The sequence below is a fragment of the Andrographis paniculata genome, unplaced genomic scaffold, assembly GCF_009805555.1.
Source record: "Andrographis paniculata isolate CXL003 unplaced genomic scaffold, ASM980555v1 Contig17END, whole genome shotgun sequence".
Lineage (NCBI taxonomy): Eukaryota > Viridiplantae > Streptophyta > Magnoliopsida > Lamiales > Acanthaceae > Andrographis > Andrographis paniculata.
The window spans coordinates 227688-244745 of record NW_026137457.1 but is presented as its reverse complement, the minus strand read 5'-3'; the positions used below and the strand labels follow the sequence as shown (position 1 = coordinate 244745).

The 17058-nt window shown below is 30.8% G+C and overlaps 3 protein-coding genes across 8 annotated transcripts; all 3 read right to left on the bottom strand.

The window, feature by feature from the left end:
* Positions 1-344: 344 nt before the first annotated feature.
* On the bottom strand, positions 345-3701 carry LOC127263999 (probable receptor-like serine/threonine-protein kinase At5g57670). Of its 3 annotated transcripts, none has more exons than XM_051293341.1 (8): positions 3491-3701; positions 2659-2810; positions 2314-2568; positions 2074-2231; positions 1912-1991; positions 1686-1821; positions 1451-1600; positions 345-724 (listed from the first exon to the last, which is right to left on the bottom strand). In XM_051293341.1, exons 3-8 carry the CDS (start codon positions 2561-2563, stop codon positions 473-475), a joined length of 1026 nt encoding a protein of 341 aa, XP_051149298.1. In that variant the 5' UTR covers positions 2564-2568; positions 2659-2810; positions 3491-3701; the 3' UTR covers positions 345-472. The 3 variants fall into 3 exon arrangements, with proteins under 3 accessions (XP_051149298.1, XP_051149285.1, XP_051149292.1); XM_051293328.1 differs by lacking the exon at positions 3491-3701 and adding an exon at positions 3393-3439; XM_051293335.1 differs by lacking the exon at positions 3491-3701 and having other exon boundaries at positions 2659-3159.
* A 636-nt stretch (positions 3702-4337) lies between these two features.
* On the bottom strand, positions 4338-5384 carry LOC127265599 (ribulose bisphosphate carboxylase small subunit, chloroplastic 3-like). Its single transcript, XM_051295481.1, has 3 exons — positions 5093-5384; positions 4883-5014; positions 4338-4803 (listed from the first exon to the last, which is right to left on the bottom strand). The coding sequence occupies exons 1-3, from the start codon at positions 5231-5233 to the stop codon at positions 4573-4575; spliced, it is 504 nt and encodes a 167-aa protein (XP_051151438.1). The 5' UTR covers positions 5234-5384; the 3' UTR covers positions 4338-4572.
* Positions 5385-5618: 234 nt separating this feature from the next.
* LOC127265581 (VIN3-like protein 2) lies at positions 5619-9929 on the bottom strand. 4 transcript variants are annotated; one of them, XM_051295443.1, is made up of 5 exons: positions 9771-9929; positions 9510-9586; positions 7413-8091; positions 7011-7333; positions 5619-6934 (listed from the first exon to the last, which is right to left on the bottom strand). In XM_051295443.1, the coding sequence occupies exons 2-5, from the start codon at positions 9529-9531 to the stop codon at positions 5832-5834; spliced, it is 2127 nt and encodes a 708-aa protein (XP_051151400.1). In that variant the 5' UTR covers positions 9532-9586; positions 9771-9929; the 3' UTR covers positions 5619-5831. The 4 variants fall into 4 exon arrangements, with proteins under 4 accessions (XP_051151400.1, XP_051151417.1, XP_051151408.1 ...); XM_051295460.1 differs by having other exon boundaries at positions 7011-7315; positions 9771-9928; XM_051295451.1 differs by lacking the exon at positions 9771-9929 and adding an exon at positions 9704-9722.
* Positions 9930-17058: the final 7129 nt, after the last annotated feature.

Below are 17058 nucleotides of genomic sequence, written 5' to 3'. Positions count from 1 at the left end.
GAATTGAATGCGAAATAAATAAATATTGTGTGATATTTTGAATAAAATTTGAAAATTTTTATGTAATATATTAAATAAAATAAATATTTAATTTAGTAGTTGAAGAAAATGTTTGGAGATAATCTCAAACCCAATCCAAAAAACACAGCTCAAATATTCCTATAACTAAAACACAACTAACCAAACGAATGGTGTTTAAACACTTGGGATAGACATGTGTGCCAAAATATTTTCATATATTTTTTTCTATTGCAAAATTCAAAAAAAATAAAAAAAAATAAAAAAAAAAAATCTTTACATATATATTCATATTATTTTTATCATTATACATTAAATAGCACAAATTGAAATATAAAATATTGAATACATACATAAATAAATATAAACACACATACTGATATACATACGTGAGGACAAAAATGTTTTTCTTGGATGCCTTTTCTTTCCTGTCCTAATGATTTATTATTTACATTTAACTAACCCCAAAAGCATCTCTATCTCTATCTCTACCTGAATTTCCAGTGCACACACAAACAGAAACAGAAACAGAATCCTGTAAAGAAGAAGAAGACAACCAAGAACTATCATCGTCATCGTCATCACCATCACATTCCAAATCCTCAAACCCCCAAAACTCTTCTTCTCCATCTCCCTCTCTCTCCCCCTCCTCCAAATTCCATTTCTCTCTCTCTAAATCTTCTTCCATTAATATCACATCCAACACCTACAACCAAGATCATCATTCACAAAAGCAATATCCAACATTCCCCGAACCACCGGACATTTCAAAAAAAAATACGAAACAGTTAGGCTCCATTTTTAGAAAGACTTTTCGAGTTTTGAAATCAATAATAATTTTCTCAAAAAACATCACGTCAAATACTTAACCTTTTACTATTTTATCGCTATTATCTTTGGAAATATTCAAGAAATAAATAAATGCTTTCAAGGGGGCCGTTGGGGGGCCCTTGCTCGTGTTACGTAGCCTGTACTAACGAGACGAAACCATAATGAAAATATAAACAAAATTAGCTGGATTCATTGTTGGCATAAACATTATGGTTAGGTGAGCAACTAACATCAAACATAGTATTTTAAACACCACAACAAGACAGCTTATCGGCGTAAAGCTGAATAATTAAGCTAGAAATGGCTCTAATGATGTAACATTTCACTGTAAAGCAATATAATTATCTTATCTAAAAATCTCAAATGCCACCGCAACAGAAATTTTGTGTTGTGACATGCAATATAATAGTAGTATTGCAAAATTTTCAGATTTGTCGGTGTGATGAGCAATTAAATTAGATCAAGCGTGCCAATTTGATGTCAAATGTCTTTATCGGGCCATCTAATAAGTGAATAGGAAGTCAGAAAAGTATTTTTGGATTTATGTAGCATTTTTCGATCAGAAAATGACTGATATCTATAGGAGAAGTAGTTTGATTACCTCAGTCATTGTCGGGCGCCAAATTGGAGAAGATCGGATGCAGAGTGAGGCTGCATATGCAAGCCTGGTTAGCTGGATTTCGTCGTAGTTCTCTTCAAGTCGTGGATCGATCACCTCTTTGATACCCCCTCGATTTAGAATAGGTTTTGCCTGTTTGATCAATGAATGGCGAATACGATAAAAACAATGTATGCCATAATTTTGAAAATTCTTGAATTAGAAGAATGTGGATTACCCAACTATGAAGACTCTTGTGAGAGCCATCCACAGGTTTCTTCCCCGAAACGAGCTCTAGTAGAAAGACCCCGAAAGCAAATACGTCTGTTTTCTCATCAACAACACCGTGCATGAAGTACTCTGGCGCTAAATGACTGCAGAATGTGTAACAACAAAGTAAATTCTAGTGTGTTTTTGAAACAATCGGTTCGGCAGATTTATATATTGCAAGAACAATCAAGTACCCAAATGTTCCTTCTATTGGGGCAATCGAGTGATGGCTCCACTGTGAGGGAAGCCACTTTGCCAAACCAAAGTCAGATATCTGAAACAATGAAGAAAAAATAATTATATGTATTCAATAACATAAAGAATGGCGACGACAACAAGTTAATTCGAAGCTGGACCTGTGGTTCGAAATCTGCAGCCAATAAAACATTCGAGGCCTTGATGTCCCTATGGATTATTCTTCTCGGACAGCTTTTGTGCAAGTAATGCAGGCCTCTTGCAGTTCCGGTAGCAATTTTGAATCTTGTTTTCCAGTCCATGGCAGGCGAGTTCTCATCTGCGCCAATTCTCCTTTCAATTTCAACTCTTGTCCCTATGAATAATTATCTGATGTTGTAAAGAGTTTAGTGAGAGTTTACCATGGAGAAGAGAAGCAACAGAGCCCTTGGAGGAGAATTCGAAAACCAGATAAAGTCCATTGTCGATGCAACAGCCAAGAAGTGGAGTTACATTAGGATGGGAAACATGACCAAGAATTCCAATCTCTGTCAAGAACTCCTTCTCTTTCCTCTCATCACTTGCAGTTTTTGTCAATCTCTTGACAGCAACTGTTTGCTCATCTTCTAGAACTCCTTTGTAAACCTCAGCATACCCTCCTTTCCCAACCATATTATCTGCCAAAAACCAAAATATCCATCCATTCCAGTCTGACAGCTTCAAGTTTGAATAAAAACATCAAAAATGAAAATGAAGGTGAACAGGACCTGAGGAAAAGCCATTGGTGGCAGCAAAGATTTCTTCAAAGGAAAAGCACTTCCAGGTGGGCTTTTGGGGATGATCTTCACCACTGAATTCATGAGCTTTTTGCAGTTCTCCATCAAAGCTGTGTCTTTTGAGTGAAAACAGTCTCTTCAGGCTGGATGTACGGATGTATTTCATAGTTATGTACTCAAGAGATTAATCACAAAATGCTTTGCAATAATAATCACAGATTGTGTGCAGACACCTATGAAAAGAGAAACCACTCTCTCTTGCGCTCTTTACTCTCTCTCTCTCTCTCTCTCTCTATATATATATATATATATATTAAGAGAATGGCTGGCTTTTCCACATTAATATATGATTGAAATGGCATGTGTGACTGAGGCCTGAGGGGCCTAAATAATTAACCAAATAGTGGTATTCTTAACCCAGCAAGAAATGAGTGGAGCAGTTGGCTTAAACAAACTTGTAGCAAGAAATCAATAATTAAATAACAATAAAGCTAAGAATGGGCCAAGAACAAGTCGATCCATATATTTGCTGTGTTGAATGTGAACCTTCATTGATGTGCAGCGAATGACAATTGACATGGCAGCATTAAATCATCATGTTTTTTCACTCAGTTCATCACAAAAACCTCTCTCAAACATTTTAACAAACAGGTTATCGGCAGCTCTAGAAGTAAAAGCATGGTGATTCTAAAACTGCAATTTAATTCGAATCAAAAGGCTTGTACCACTTGTGGACAGTGGTGCCCCACCGTGACATCAAATCCCTAACATTCAGCACTACAAAGCATGTGAATTAAAGGAGGGGGAAACTTTCGAACTTCACCTCAAAACAATTAATAAACATACAAAAGAGAGGGCAGATGGAGGTTTAATGCTGCCACGCACACAGGCCTTTCTTATCTGTGCCTCCAACGTCGTTATCCGCCATTAATGGACAGTTAAACCCTCGGCGCTGGTGCATGTTTGCCTTAAAATCATCAACTGTGGCGGGGGCCGTGGATTCCTCCATGTGTGAATTGCTTCGGGCCGTAAGTAGTCGGAGAACAAATGATGATTATCGAGGAACGCTGTTTGTTTGTATTTTATTGGGCCGAATTTACGCTGTCAGGCCCAAGCCCATTGATGCCTTGAAATTTTTGAAGCGTGTTTACTTTGGACTTGTTCTTTTGTCGCTGTTTTTTCGAGTATGCCTTTTGCATAGATAAGAGATTACTTATTTTTATTTTATATTTGTTTATAACGTGATCACGAGATCACTCCTACACCATCCCTTATTAGTTAAAAAATGATCTTGAACTGAACTCCTGAAAAATTATGTAATTTATATAAAATTTATGTAAAAATTAAAAGTTATTTTAATATTAGTGTAAAGTTACTTTTATTTTAATAGAAAAAAAAAATTTTGAATGAACAGATAAAAATAATATAAATATATTTTCAGACGGACAGGGTATTTAATTTCTATATTACTACTATTTTATAATAAATAAAAATTAATAGATTAAAAATAATAATAGTATTTTATTAATAAGAAAGTATTTGATTTTATGTGTAAAATTATCGTCTATCTAACTATTTGTAATTTTAAATAAAAATTAAAAATGTTTTAGTATTAATATATAATTATTTTTTTAAAAAAAATAAATACTTTAAAATAATACATACCAAAATGATAAAAGTGATATTTCGAATTGAGGGGAAGTATTATAAAACATAAACATTACTGAATGGCCTCGACCACATCCAACAGCAACAATTCCCTAAGTTAAAGAGCAACGAGTAAACAGAAAACACGGGACAGACTGCAACACATTATTTATATCTATCTGTAGAACACAAGATAGATGAGCACACACACACAGATAGATCATATAGTATGTATGCATATGCATAGTAGGTGGTTAATTAGGCAGGGCAGGGTTTGTGGATAAGGAAGGACATGCACTGAGCCTGTTTGGTGTTGTCGAAGGCCAGACACCTAATATAGGCGTTGGGGTACGTCTTCTTGCATTCTTCAATCTCTTCAAGAACCTTTGAAGAATCTGTACACCCAAACATGGGCAGCTTCCACAGAGTCCAGTATCTTCCATCGTAGTAATTCGGGATCCTGCTGTTCTCCCTGCGAATATTTCCCATCTAATTTTGGGAAATAAATAAGATATCATACAATATTCTCTTTTTGATTAATCTGAAAATCAAATATTCATTAAAATACCTCATCGAATTCAAGGCAAGGGATCCAGCCCTGGTTGATCATGTAATCGATCTCCTTAGCAATGGATTCTTGCGACAGGGGTGGAAGATACGAGAGTGTCTCGAATTTCTTGTTGTCCACAGGGCTCCATGTCTGCACAAACACAAACCTGTTAACTATTCAAGAATGCATGGCATAATTAATATTGAATAATCTTTCTATTTATTTTACCTTCATGCAGTGTGTTCTTCCTCCATTAGAAACAGCCCTCTTCCCCCAAGAAACATTCTTCCTTCTTCCATGAAAGATCTTGGAGGAATCAGGCCTCAGCCCAGCAAAACAACACCCTGATCCGGCAGCTGCCATTGCCATTTTCTTGATTTGGTTGTCACTGCTTGGGGGGAGAGGGTTTTGAAGGGAAGGGTAGCGATGGGGTGGGGGGTAAGGACAAAAGAAAGAGTGTGGGGAAGTTTGAGAGATGAGGTGGGGGTGGTTACATGAGGGGTGGGCGTGGTGGAAGAAATGAGGTGGTTTTGGGAGTTATGTTAGGGATTCAGGCATTGGTTATATCAACAACCATGGAATAATAATTCTAACTTTCTGATGTATGCAACCAGACATGGTGACAGGTAGTATTTAATAACAAACAAACTCATTTTATAGAAATTAAACCTAAAGAAATGAAACAATGACAATGACACAGGGAAAGCAGTCGTACTTCAATCCCATATATATATTTAGAGAGAGAGAGAGAGAGTTATATAAATATAAATATATTGAAGCAAGTAAGAATGTGTATTTATACCAGCAACTATCCCAAATAGTAGAAATTATCTAACAAGGCATTGAATTTGAGCAATGGTGTAATAATAATATGCCAATGATGAATAATAATGTAACAAAAATCTACTGAATCTAAAGAATTGATTTGAGGCAAACCTCTCAGATTTGCTACGGCTGATCAATCCTCCTAGTGCCAGAGCTTGGTGCAGAATCCGGAGGGAACTGTGGAGCATCTCTTGTTCGATACGGCGTCGGAGAACGTGTCGACGAGCTGTTCCGCAAGTGCCTCGGGATCGTCGCTAAACATGTCGATGAACACTTTCACGATTCGAATCTCTTGCGGCGTAGCTCGCAGGCTGTACCATGTTAGGAACTTCTGTCTGAATGAAGTCTCGATGTGGCCGTCGCACTCCAAGTATCGAATCACTTTCACGTAATACTCGAAGTCTTTATCGCCTGTCGACTCCTCATCGCCTATCCTTTCTCGTATTCGCTTACCTGACGAGCTTCCGGCCTGAGGCTCCTCCCCTGCAAGTTTCCGAAGGTTTTTCCTTCCAACACTTTCTTTGACAATGTCCAGTTTGTAGGGAGTAATCTGCATGCCTGCTCCCGAGCATTCCAGATAGGGAACACGTCCGAGGTTAATCTGAGGTGTGTTAGGACCATGATCGTTACTTGCTTCCTCGGTGATCAGGCGATTCGACGAATCCTTGTTCCTGAATGTTGCATCGACATTTCGGTTGCAGCTAACTTTCTCTAGGCAGGGTTCTTCCAGTAAAGGGACATCGTGTAGATCGATCTCCTTCAAGCTCGATTTCAGACCGTTCGTGTTCAGACCAGGTAAACCTGCAGAAGCGGATTTACTACCATCTCGACTGGTATCGTTCTCATTGGCTTCATCTTCCAACGAAGAAGGATTAGAAAGCGTGCTGCAGTTAGTAGCCGGGCTATGGCTTCTTTCTACTTCCATGTTAGCTTGTCGAGCTTCATCGTCAGATTTTAATGTCCTGAACTCATACTCCCAAAACGATACCTCTCTATCCTTGTCGAAGGTCACAACCTTGAGGAAATACTTTGTATCGGGAGTCAGCCCGGAGAGTAGAACCTTAGTGTTCAGTAACAGTCTGCAAGTAGGCTTCTCCGGATAGGCTGCATCATCAGATTTTCGATGCCATAACATGTAAGTTGCTAAGTTTCCCAAATGTGAGTCGACAGGAACCAGAACGACCTTCAAGGATGATGCACCAATGTCTTCAAACTTGATGAGCTTTGAGCCAAGTACGTCGCAATCTATACAACATTACAAATTGTCATGCAATAAACAACATTGTATCACAAGACAGTGTAAGGGAAAATAAGAGAGGACCTGGAGGAGCATCAGACACTCTTTCAGAAAGAATCGAGTCAAGAGTCTCGACAGCAGAAGCACAAAGACTCTGAATTTCGGGGCCAGATGAAAGCCTATTGACAATCCCTCTAGCCCTTTTTACGGGTAGACCAGTGAGAGGGCCGACTTCTGCTTCTAGTTTCTCAACAGCCTCATCAACAATTTGGGACAGATTTTGATAATGTTTTGTCCCGCCAAGAATCTTTTGGCATAAGGAGAGCCTATAGCATAATATGTCGACCCGCCTAGTGTCCCTAGCCACAAGTAGTTGCTTCCTCCAAGAACTGCAATATTTATTTAATCTACATTGTCATTAGATGAACCTCAAGGCGCAAGAAAAGCTGTAAAAATGGAAAAATTATAAGAAGATCAGAAGCCTACCCGAGCAAATCGTTCACTTTTCCACAAGATACGCAACAGAAACTCCCATCCAGTCCTTTATCCTGCCTATCCTTCAATATGCCAGAATTTTCATGTCGTAAAGCACATTCCAGGTGGCAGGACATACCACACGACACGCCATGAAATGGAGGGTCTGCATTGCAAATTAGCCAGAGACTGGGGTCCTTATTATCATCAAATTTTCGACAAATGCAGCACGAACACCTTTTGCAGAACACATCATCGCAAGTCATCCTAGCCTTGCAAGCTGCATTCTTGCAATACACAGGATTGCGCAAATCAACATCCATAACACTAGTCGCAGCAGAGTTTCCTGCCACAGGCCAATGGGTGGGGTTGTCAATTTTCTTTTGCCTTTTGGGAGTTCTCTCACTGTTTTCGGAAGAAAGCTGTGCTTCAGAAGCATTAGCATCACCCTGGTTGAGTGCCTTCTTCTCGCACACAATTTTCAGAAGGTGTTCTATTATTTTCGACTTTGTTAAGCCAGTGTATTTCCTCTCTTTCCCGAGCTCTGCACAGAGAACCTGCAATATATCCTGCCGGCTCCACATGTGAAGAATTTCTGCTCCACTGTCCGACCACTTTGACACTTCATACACTATTTCCCTTTTCTGCTCAATGCTTAGCTTACTACACTTTGATGGATCAAATACCAATTCTGGGCTTAGAGACAACAAAAACTCATCATCAATGCTGTGAAAACATTAGACATAAAAATGGAGAATCAAGGAAGCACAATAACCAGAACAAGGAAAACACAAGAAATTACAACAATAGAACCACAAAGCTTCCATCTTGGAGATTAAATGCACCGTAATCATCAACAATGGAGAATCAAGGAAGCACAATAATCAGAACAAGAAAAGAAATAAAAATTACAACAATAGAACCACAAAGCTTTCATGAACAATGATGATACAAACCAATCGAATCTAACCTACCTTCAATGGAATCTATAAACAAGCAAAGCAGCACAGCATCCCACAGGTCTAAAAGAACCAAATACCACTAATTCGACCGGTGAATAAAAAACTCAATGCCTTATCCAAGCAGGTGGAGAGTAGCTGTATATAAAAGGTTTTGACTTAACAAAATATAGATAAGCAATGTAGCACAACATTGCTGTGAACACGAGAGAAGAGAAAATGGAGAATCAAGGAAGCTCAATAATCAGAACAAGAAAAACATGAAAATTACAACAATTGAACCACAAAGCTTTCATCTTGGAGTTTAGATGTACTGCAATCATGTCAATGGAGTCTATAAACATGCAAACAGCACAGCATCCTACAGGTCTAAAAGAACCAAATACGACTAATTCAACCAGTGAATAAAAAAAAAACTCAATGCCTAATCATAGCAGGTGTAGAGAGTAGATGCATATAAAAAAATTTGACTTAACAAAACATAGATAAGCAATGTAGAACAGCTCCACCAATAAATTCCATATTGTCCCCACGTCTATAATCAGCTAGCGGTGCCTAACAAATTAATAAGTACAATCTTTGTATGGCACCAACAATCAATACACCAAACCTTTTTAAACGAAATTAGTTCAACAATCATAGCCAACAATCTTGCAAAAGTTCAAAATAACAGCTGGCAATCCACTGCACCTTCATAATGAATCGCCTTTTCATCGCAAGCATCTTTGAAATAATTCAGAGAGTATTAAAACGAGAGTAGGTGATTATTGAAATCTGAGGCGTTTGTTCGCAATAAAAATGGGGGTGAAAAAATTAAATTGAAAAGAATAACTGAAAGCAGGACAAAAGGCATCAATGGAGTGTGCGTCCATCAGAGCATGCGTGTCTCCATCTCTGTGGTGTCAATTTCATCGAGAAAGGAATCTATGGAAATTTAATAATCAATCAATTCAACAAGCAACGCCGAATCAACGCGTTTAATTGGAGCATCAAACGGATCGGGAATGAATCTAACATTCTATTATTCACGAAATTATCGATAAAAAATTAGAAATTAAAGCACTAGTAGATTTAATCGTTCGCAAATCGAAGAATCGCAATAAGAACACCAACAATTTTTCCCGAGTAAAAACCGAAGCAGAAATCCTACCCTCCAATGAAGAAGCATCCATGGCTACGGCGTTTGATTCAGCAACAAAAGACTATACCCACATTAACACCGCAAACCTGAAAGCAATATATATATATATATTATTGAGAGTCAGAGTCCCAAAATACAAACATAAAGAAATGAGTCATGCGTGTTTATATTGAAGATTCCTTCTCACGCACACAGATACATACACACATATAGAGAGAGAAAGAGAAATAGAGAGAGAGAGAGAAGGTGGAAAAGAGTGAGAAAGAATACGAGTATCAAAACGAGGAGAAGAAATCCATGAAAGATGGTCTTTTCATTATCCGAAGCACAATTTAATGTGAGTTTGTTTGTGTATTAATACAAAATATATATATATATATATGAGAGAGAGAGAGAGAGAGAGAGAGAGAGAGGGGTTAGAGTGAGAGAAGGAAAAGCCAGACGAAGAAAAAGTGGTAGAGATAATATATATACTCGAAGAAGAGTTGCTAGTGCTTAAATATGTCTGTGGGAGTTATTCGGAATTTTAGATAAATGTGAGGTGTGTTCTTTAAAAAATAAATTAAAAAAATACATATATATTTTCTAAGAAAATATTAATATATCAAATTTGTTTATTATTTTATATTTTTATTTAAATTTTTATATTTTACATCAAAAAAATTTTACTTCAAATTATCTGACCGGTCATTGTCTCTATTGTAGTATTTTTTAAAAAAATTTAATGTAATACTCCGTCAAATTTCATAGATGAATTAGTGTCAAATTATCCGATGTTGAATATAGATTAAAATTGATTGAATAGATTAATTAGGTCGACCACACGTTTATTGTCGAAAACTCTAGTATAAAATTATTTGAACTTATTAAATTAGTAGCATTTGAAAATTTAAATAATTGAAATAAACTTAGATTAATACATGATCCAAACAATTTTCATTTCCGATAGTTCTAAACAACTGGTTGAAAGAAATTGAAAAATATGTAGATAAATCGTAATCTTTTTTTAAATAAATTTAAATTTGTATATATATATATAAATTGTTAATAAATTTAAATTTTAAAATTTTAGATTATAATTAATTAAATAATTATTTATTTATTATTTTTATAGAGGTAATAAATTATTCATAAAAGTTAATACATGAGTTTTGACTGTATTTATTAACAAATGTAACAAATCTCTTTGCAATAAAAAATGACAAAATAATAAAAAAGATAATTATAACATATGATCTTATGTATACATATAATTATTGTGAAAATAGTGTTAAAGTTAAAGATATTTACAGTGTTTTTCTTTTTCTAAAATTTTCAAATCTTTTATCATTTGCTATTTATAAAAAAGTTCATAAAATACTACAGAGTGTATTTGTTTTGTGAAATTGTTGAAGAAAAAAAAAATTATGTAAAACATAAGAACTCGTTAAGAAAATAGAAAAATAGTAAATAGATGTAATTTATTGTTATTATTTTATTTTATTTTTGAAAGAATAGTATTAAAAAAAATTAGAAAAAGTAAAGCCTATTTTAATATGAATCTCGGGTGTGTTTGTTTGGGGGTTTGGATTTCGAATTGATATTTGAATAGTAAAATTTTTAAATTTGAATAGTTGTATGATGTGATATAAATAGGTGTTGATGTGATCTTTTGAATATAAAATTAATTTTTAGTATAATATAAAAAAAATAAAAATAGGTGTTTAATTTGATATTTTTTTAGAAAAAAAAAATGGAATAAATAATGAAAATATAATCCAATCCTCCAAACAAACACAAAGTTTTTTTAAAAATAAAAAATAAAAAATAAAAATTCAAAGAAACAATTTCATATAGAAGTCAGAAAGCACGCTTATTAAGGTCTGAAATTCATTTGAATTTGACTCATTAATTATTAAGTACAGAATCAACATCTTTTCTTGAAAATAAATAAATAAATATATAAATAAAAATAAAATGTTTTGAATAAACTTTCAAAATTGATCTAAATAGAGCCTACAAAAGTGTATCCTAATAAAAGTAAAGTGAAATTCTTCCCTAATTTTCCATTGTCATACACTGAATTTGCTTACTTTGCATTTTACTCTTATTTTAATTTGTGTTTTCAGTGAAATAATTATTGGATTTCATTTTTTTTATATAAATAAGAGAATATATTTTAGTAAAAATTTTGTTGATAATACAGAGTATAAAAAATATAAGAGTTAAATTTTAACAAAAAAAAAAATGCATCCCTTATTTTTCACCACTCCAACAATTTTTTTCTCTGAGCATAAAATATTAAGATTCTGTATATAATACTTTTACCATTTTATTATTTTTTATATGTGTAATGTTATTGGTATTTTAAATATTTTTACAATTATATTTCAATAAAATATATGTAATATGGATATAATTTTATAGACAATAAAATTTTATATAATACAAATGAATAAAAAATATATTTATTTATTTATCATTATCATAAATTAGTTTTATAAAAAATGAGGAGTTTTAAAGGTAGATAAAAATATTTGTTAACTGATAAAGATATATAAATAAAAGAGTTTTAAGTGGGTCTTACGTGTAAGATGTTAAAAAGTTTAATTAAATTGATTTATATTTGTTAAGTATATTTAAAATTGATAAACTAAAAAAAAAATGAAAAAGAGTGACGGGAGGGAGTACTTTTTATGTCATACATATGTTTATTTTTTTAATAATCAAAAAGTATTTGTTTTTTTTCAGTAAATAATTATATTATTTTTTATTATAAAAAATGGCAGTCAAATATGTAACTACATTAAAATACGTATTTAAAATTTTGAAGACATCTAAAAATGATGGAGGGATTATCAATATAGTAATTATTTAAAAAATAAACATATAAATACAAAATAAACAAACGTTGTTATTATTATTATTATTATTATTATTATTATTATTATTATTATTATTATCTAGATCAACCTATCGTTAGTTGACCAGCGGTAGGCTTATTTAGGACTTTCAATATTGATCCAATACATTTGTTTTTAGTTGGTTCTTTAAAAAACAAATATTAGTACTAATAATAGATTGATATTTGATTCAAATAATTATTTTAATATATTGAAATATTATAAATAAAATTATATATATTTTTAAACAAAGAATTATAAAATTGAATAAAAAATATATAAACAAATTTGCTAAAAATAATTACACCTATAAGATTTGGGAATGTGAAGCGGTGAAATCTCCAACTCCTTGACACAGAGGTTGGAGGTTCCTTAGGCTAACAACACAGAAAAAACAAAATAAAAAATAAATTAAAAAAAAAAACCTACAATAACCTTGCATTTTAATTTGAATTTATTGATATGTTCAATATATCAATTATTTTAAAAAGACAATATATATAAATTTATTCTAAATCTTTTCTACAAATTTATACCCTCTCGGTCTCTTAAAAATCTATCTATTTTTTTTATTTTAGTCATTCTCATAACAAAGTATCCATTTCATTTTTTTAGTAATTATATTATCTACCTAACATTACAAATATCCTTCAAATTTACAATATATTGCATAAATGTCATTACATTTATATCATACAATACTGATAGGGTTAATTTAGTCTTTTTACCTTTATTTATAGTTTATCTCAATATAATATTAATATTTATAAAACTCCATGCAAAAAATTAATGAATATATAGATATGAGACGGATGAAGTATTAAAAACAATATTTCATTCGTCTCACTTAATTCGTCTCATTCTTTTATATATTTTTGTCTCATATAAAAATATAATTATATACTTTAATCACATTTTAAAATTTATAGTATATAAATTTTTTATTTTAATTAAACTATTTTCAGTCATTTAATCTTAATTTATAATTATTTTTACTAATGCACTTATTTATTACTACATTGATACCTAAATCACATTGTCTAAACTAAACAAGACAAATTTACTGGAATAGTAAAAAGTACTCCCTCCGTTCCAATACAATAGCCCTATTTACTATTTTTGTCCATCTCAAAATAATAGTCTAATTTACATAAACAATCATATCACTATAAAACTACATTTATTTTTTTATTATTATTACACAATTGTCATTACTTTTTACACTAATACACTCACAAGGGCAAAAAAGTCTTTTACACGTACTTTTTACACATTACCAACATAATATCAATATTTCTTAAATCTCTTGTCAAACACTAGGGATGAGCAAAATATCCGAAATCCGAAAATTCAATCCGAACCAAACCGAAATTTAAAATTTGGTTCGGATTTTTCGGATTCTTGGATTGGATCGCATTGAATTTTTAACAAATTTCAAATTTTCGGATCGGATTGGATCGGTATACTTAAAATTCGAACAAATCAGAAATCCGAAATATAATATTTTAATATATATTTTTATTATACATATTTAATATTTTATTAAAAAATATTATATTTTAATATAAAAAACTCAAATTTGTTAATTATATTTTAATATATTTAATTTTTATATATTATAATATAATATATTATATTATAGTTTTGGGACGGTTGGGTTCGATTCGAATTGATTTTTTTTAAAATTTCAAATTTTTGAATTAATTCGAATTTGATAAAATCTGAACAAAAAATTCGAATACTCACCCCTGTCAAACACAGCCCAAATTATAGTTTGGGACCGAGGAAATAATAGATATTCATGCATTAGTCACAACCTTGGGAATAATAATAATAATAATAATAATAATAATAATAATAATAATAAGTGGCGGCTGAGTGTACAATCCTCTTTTACTTTTTCCTGCTAATTCTATGCATTGGATTGTTGTACCTTTACAAGATCATACATTTTCTGCTGTTCTTTTTAATATTATTATTATTTAAAAAAAAAAAAAAACTTTATAATAAAGTATTACATCAATTTAGTACTTTGATCGAGCTTCGATAACCGTAATTTCTTATGTACAATTCGGGTATGTATGTTTCATTTTCTTACTATTTTTTAATAGTTTCTGATGTTTTAATTTTCTTTAAAATAAAATAATTAATTTATATGTAAAATCGTTGCATTTTTATTGAATAGTAATAAAGATTGAGAAAAGTTCAATAAAGAATTTCTTTTGTCATTTAGTCCTTACAATTCTCATTAATTATAATTTTTTTTTTCCCAAGAAACATCACTTCTAAACTATTGTTCAAAAATAGAAAACAAAAAATCACTAACTATTAGTCAAATATTAATCTATTAATGAATACATATATATTTGTTTTATACGTCATGTTTTGGTTGTTGCATAGAATATGTTGTACCATTTTTTTAAATCTAAATTTTGTAATAAATAATGTGTAACATAAAATAATTATTTTTTTCATAAATCAAATTTTAAAGAGTGACTTATGTGTATAATAAACCATAAAAATAGAAATAAAAATAAAAAAGACTATTATTATAATAATATATTGTGTTTATTTTGTGAAATTGTTGAAAAAAAAAAAAAAGAAAATTATGTAAAGTACTGGAAAATACGTAAAGAATATAAAAATAATAAATGTGTGTAGTGTATTACTTTCTTCGTCCTATGTAATTTGGGACACTAGAATTTAGGTAAAATATGATTAGTAAGTAATTAAGAAATATATTAGTAAAAATAATTATAGATTAAGATTAAGATAACTAAATACTTTAATTTAGATTAAAAAATAAAAAAATATAAAGTTTAAAATGTAATTAAAGTATATAATTATATTTCCAAAAAATGAAATGACAAGTTATGTGGGGATGACGAAAATAAAAAATAGGAACAAATTATATAGGACGGATGGAGTATTTTTTTTGGAAAAACATACGGAAAAAAAATAAAAATAATTCAACTTTGTAATTTGCTTTAGAATCTTATTTTAGATAATATAATATATAATATTTTATTTAAATTATTATTTTTTACTATATAATCATTAAAATTATATACTAAAATTTCAATATATTTGCATTATAGAGGAGAGAAATTGTGGGCGTGCTAGTTATTATTTTAAAATATTTAATTTAATATTAAGAAAAAAAATATTCAATACTACTTTTTTATAAAAATAAAATAATAATAATGAACACACATTATAATTTCTTTATTAACTTTTGCATGAAAGTGAGACAAATTAAATAAAACTTTAAAGCATACATTTCTAAAATAATTGTAAAATGATAAAATATAAACAAATATATTATCAATTATTTGAGTGGAAATCTCGTGTGGGATCCATTGCTATTATTGATAATTTTAAAATATTTTTTTTTCTTGATAAGTATAAATAAAATAAAAGTCACAATAGTCAACGAATCAACCACTTGCTTTTTCAATTAATAAAATCTCATTGGCACATCACTATATATAATATTTATTTTATTTATTTTTACAAAGTTAGGTATCACTATGCAACCAATAGAAATAAGAAGCATGCAATATAAATTATTTTTAGTATTTAAGAAATTTAAAATATTCTATTAATTAGTCATTACAAAATACTTATAAAAGTGTAATTAATTTTTTTACTTTTATAATTTTAAAGATATTTTATGATCAAACACAACCAATATGGTTACCTAATTCGGGGGACTTCAAAATACATAATGTATTGTGAAATTTAAGATTAAAAAATAAAAATAAAAAATTTAATTATCATTTTGTTAAATTGTGCAGTGTCTCGTTACTTGGTCGGTCAATGGATTCCAAGGACAACACTCTCAGTACCAAACGGTATGGGTTGAGTCAACACTACGAGAAAAAATAATTTTTGAAATAAAATTTTTTTGTCTCTAAATCTATTTTTCCGTAACTAATGATATTAGAGACAGGAATTAGTAATGGAATTACGTTAGCTACGTGAACTTTAGGGACGTAATTCCGTTACAAATATATTATTTTTTTTTAGTACAATTGTCGATTTTAACTGTTATGTCTATTTTTTAAGTCCATCATGCTAAAATTTGATTTACTTATATATATATATATATATGATGTTTTTTATTTATGCAATCAACACCATAAAATTACTAGTGCAATAATTGGTTTGATCGTTCTAATACGTAAATCATTTTCGATCAAATTGAGTTACTAAATACTGTGTTCTTATATATTTTTCTTAATTTTCAATTTTTTTGCGACAACATGTAAATTATACACCAAATGTTCACAACCCAACCAATTAATCTACGATAAACGTCTTCTTGTTTTCATTTCTAGTCAGCTTTCGAAGATTTCGAGTACATGATGATTAATATTTTATTTATTTTTTATTTGTGATTGTGCATAATACACCAATTTGTTGCGAGTGTCTCCTTATATAGACGATAACAACAACAATTTTTCCAACATTGTAGAAAATAAAATTTGGTGTAATCAATTTCAATAAAATTTATCGATATTTGATTTATAATAGTATCTCTGAATAAAATTTTATATATTTTAATTATCTTGATATGCCAAAATACTGACAATTTATTTTCAGCATGTTCACACTCTTGTTTAACAAACTTAACAGTCCTAACATATAAACTTTGTTTCTCTTAAAGAAAAAAT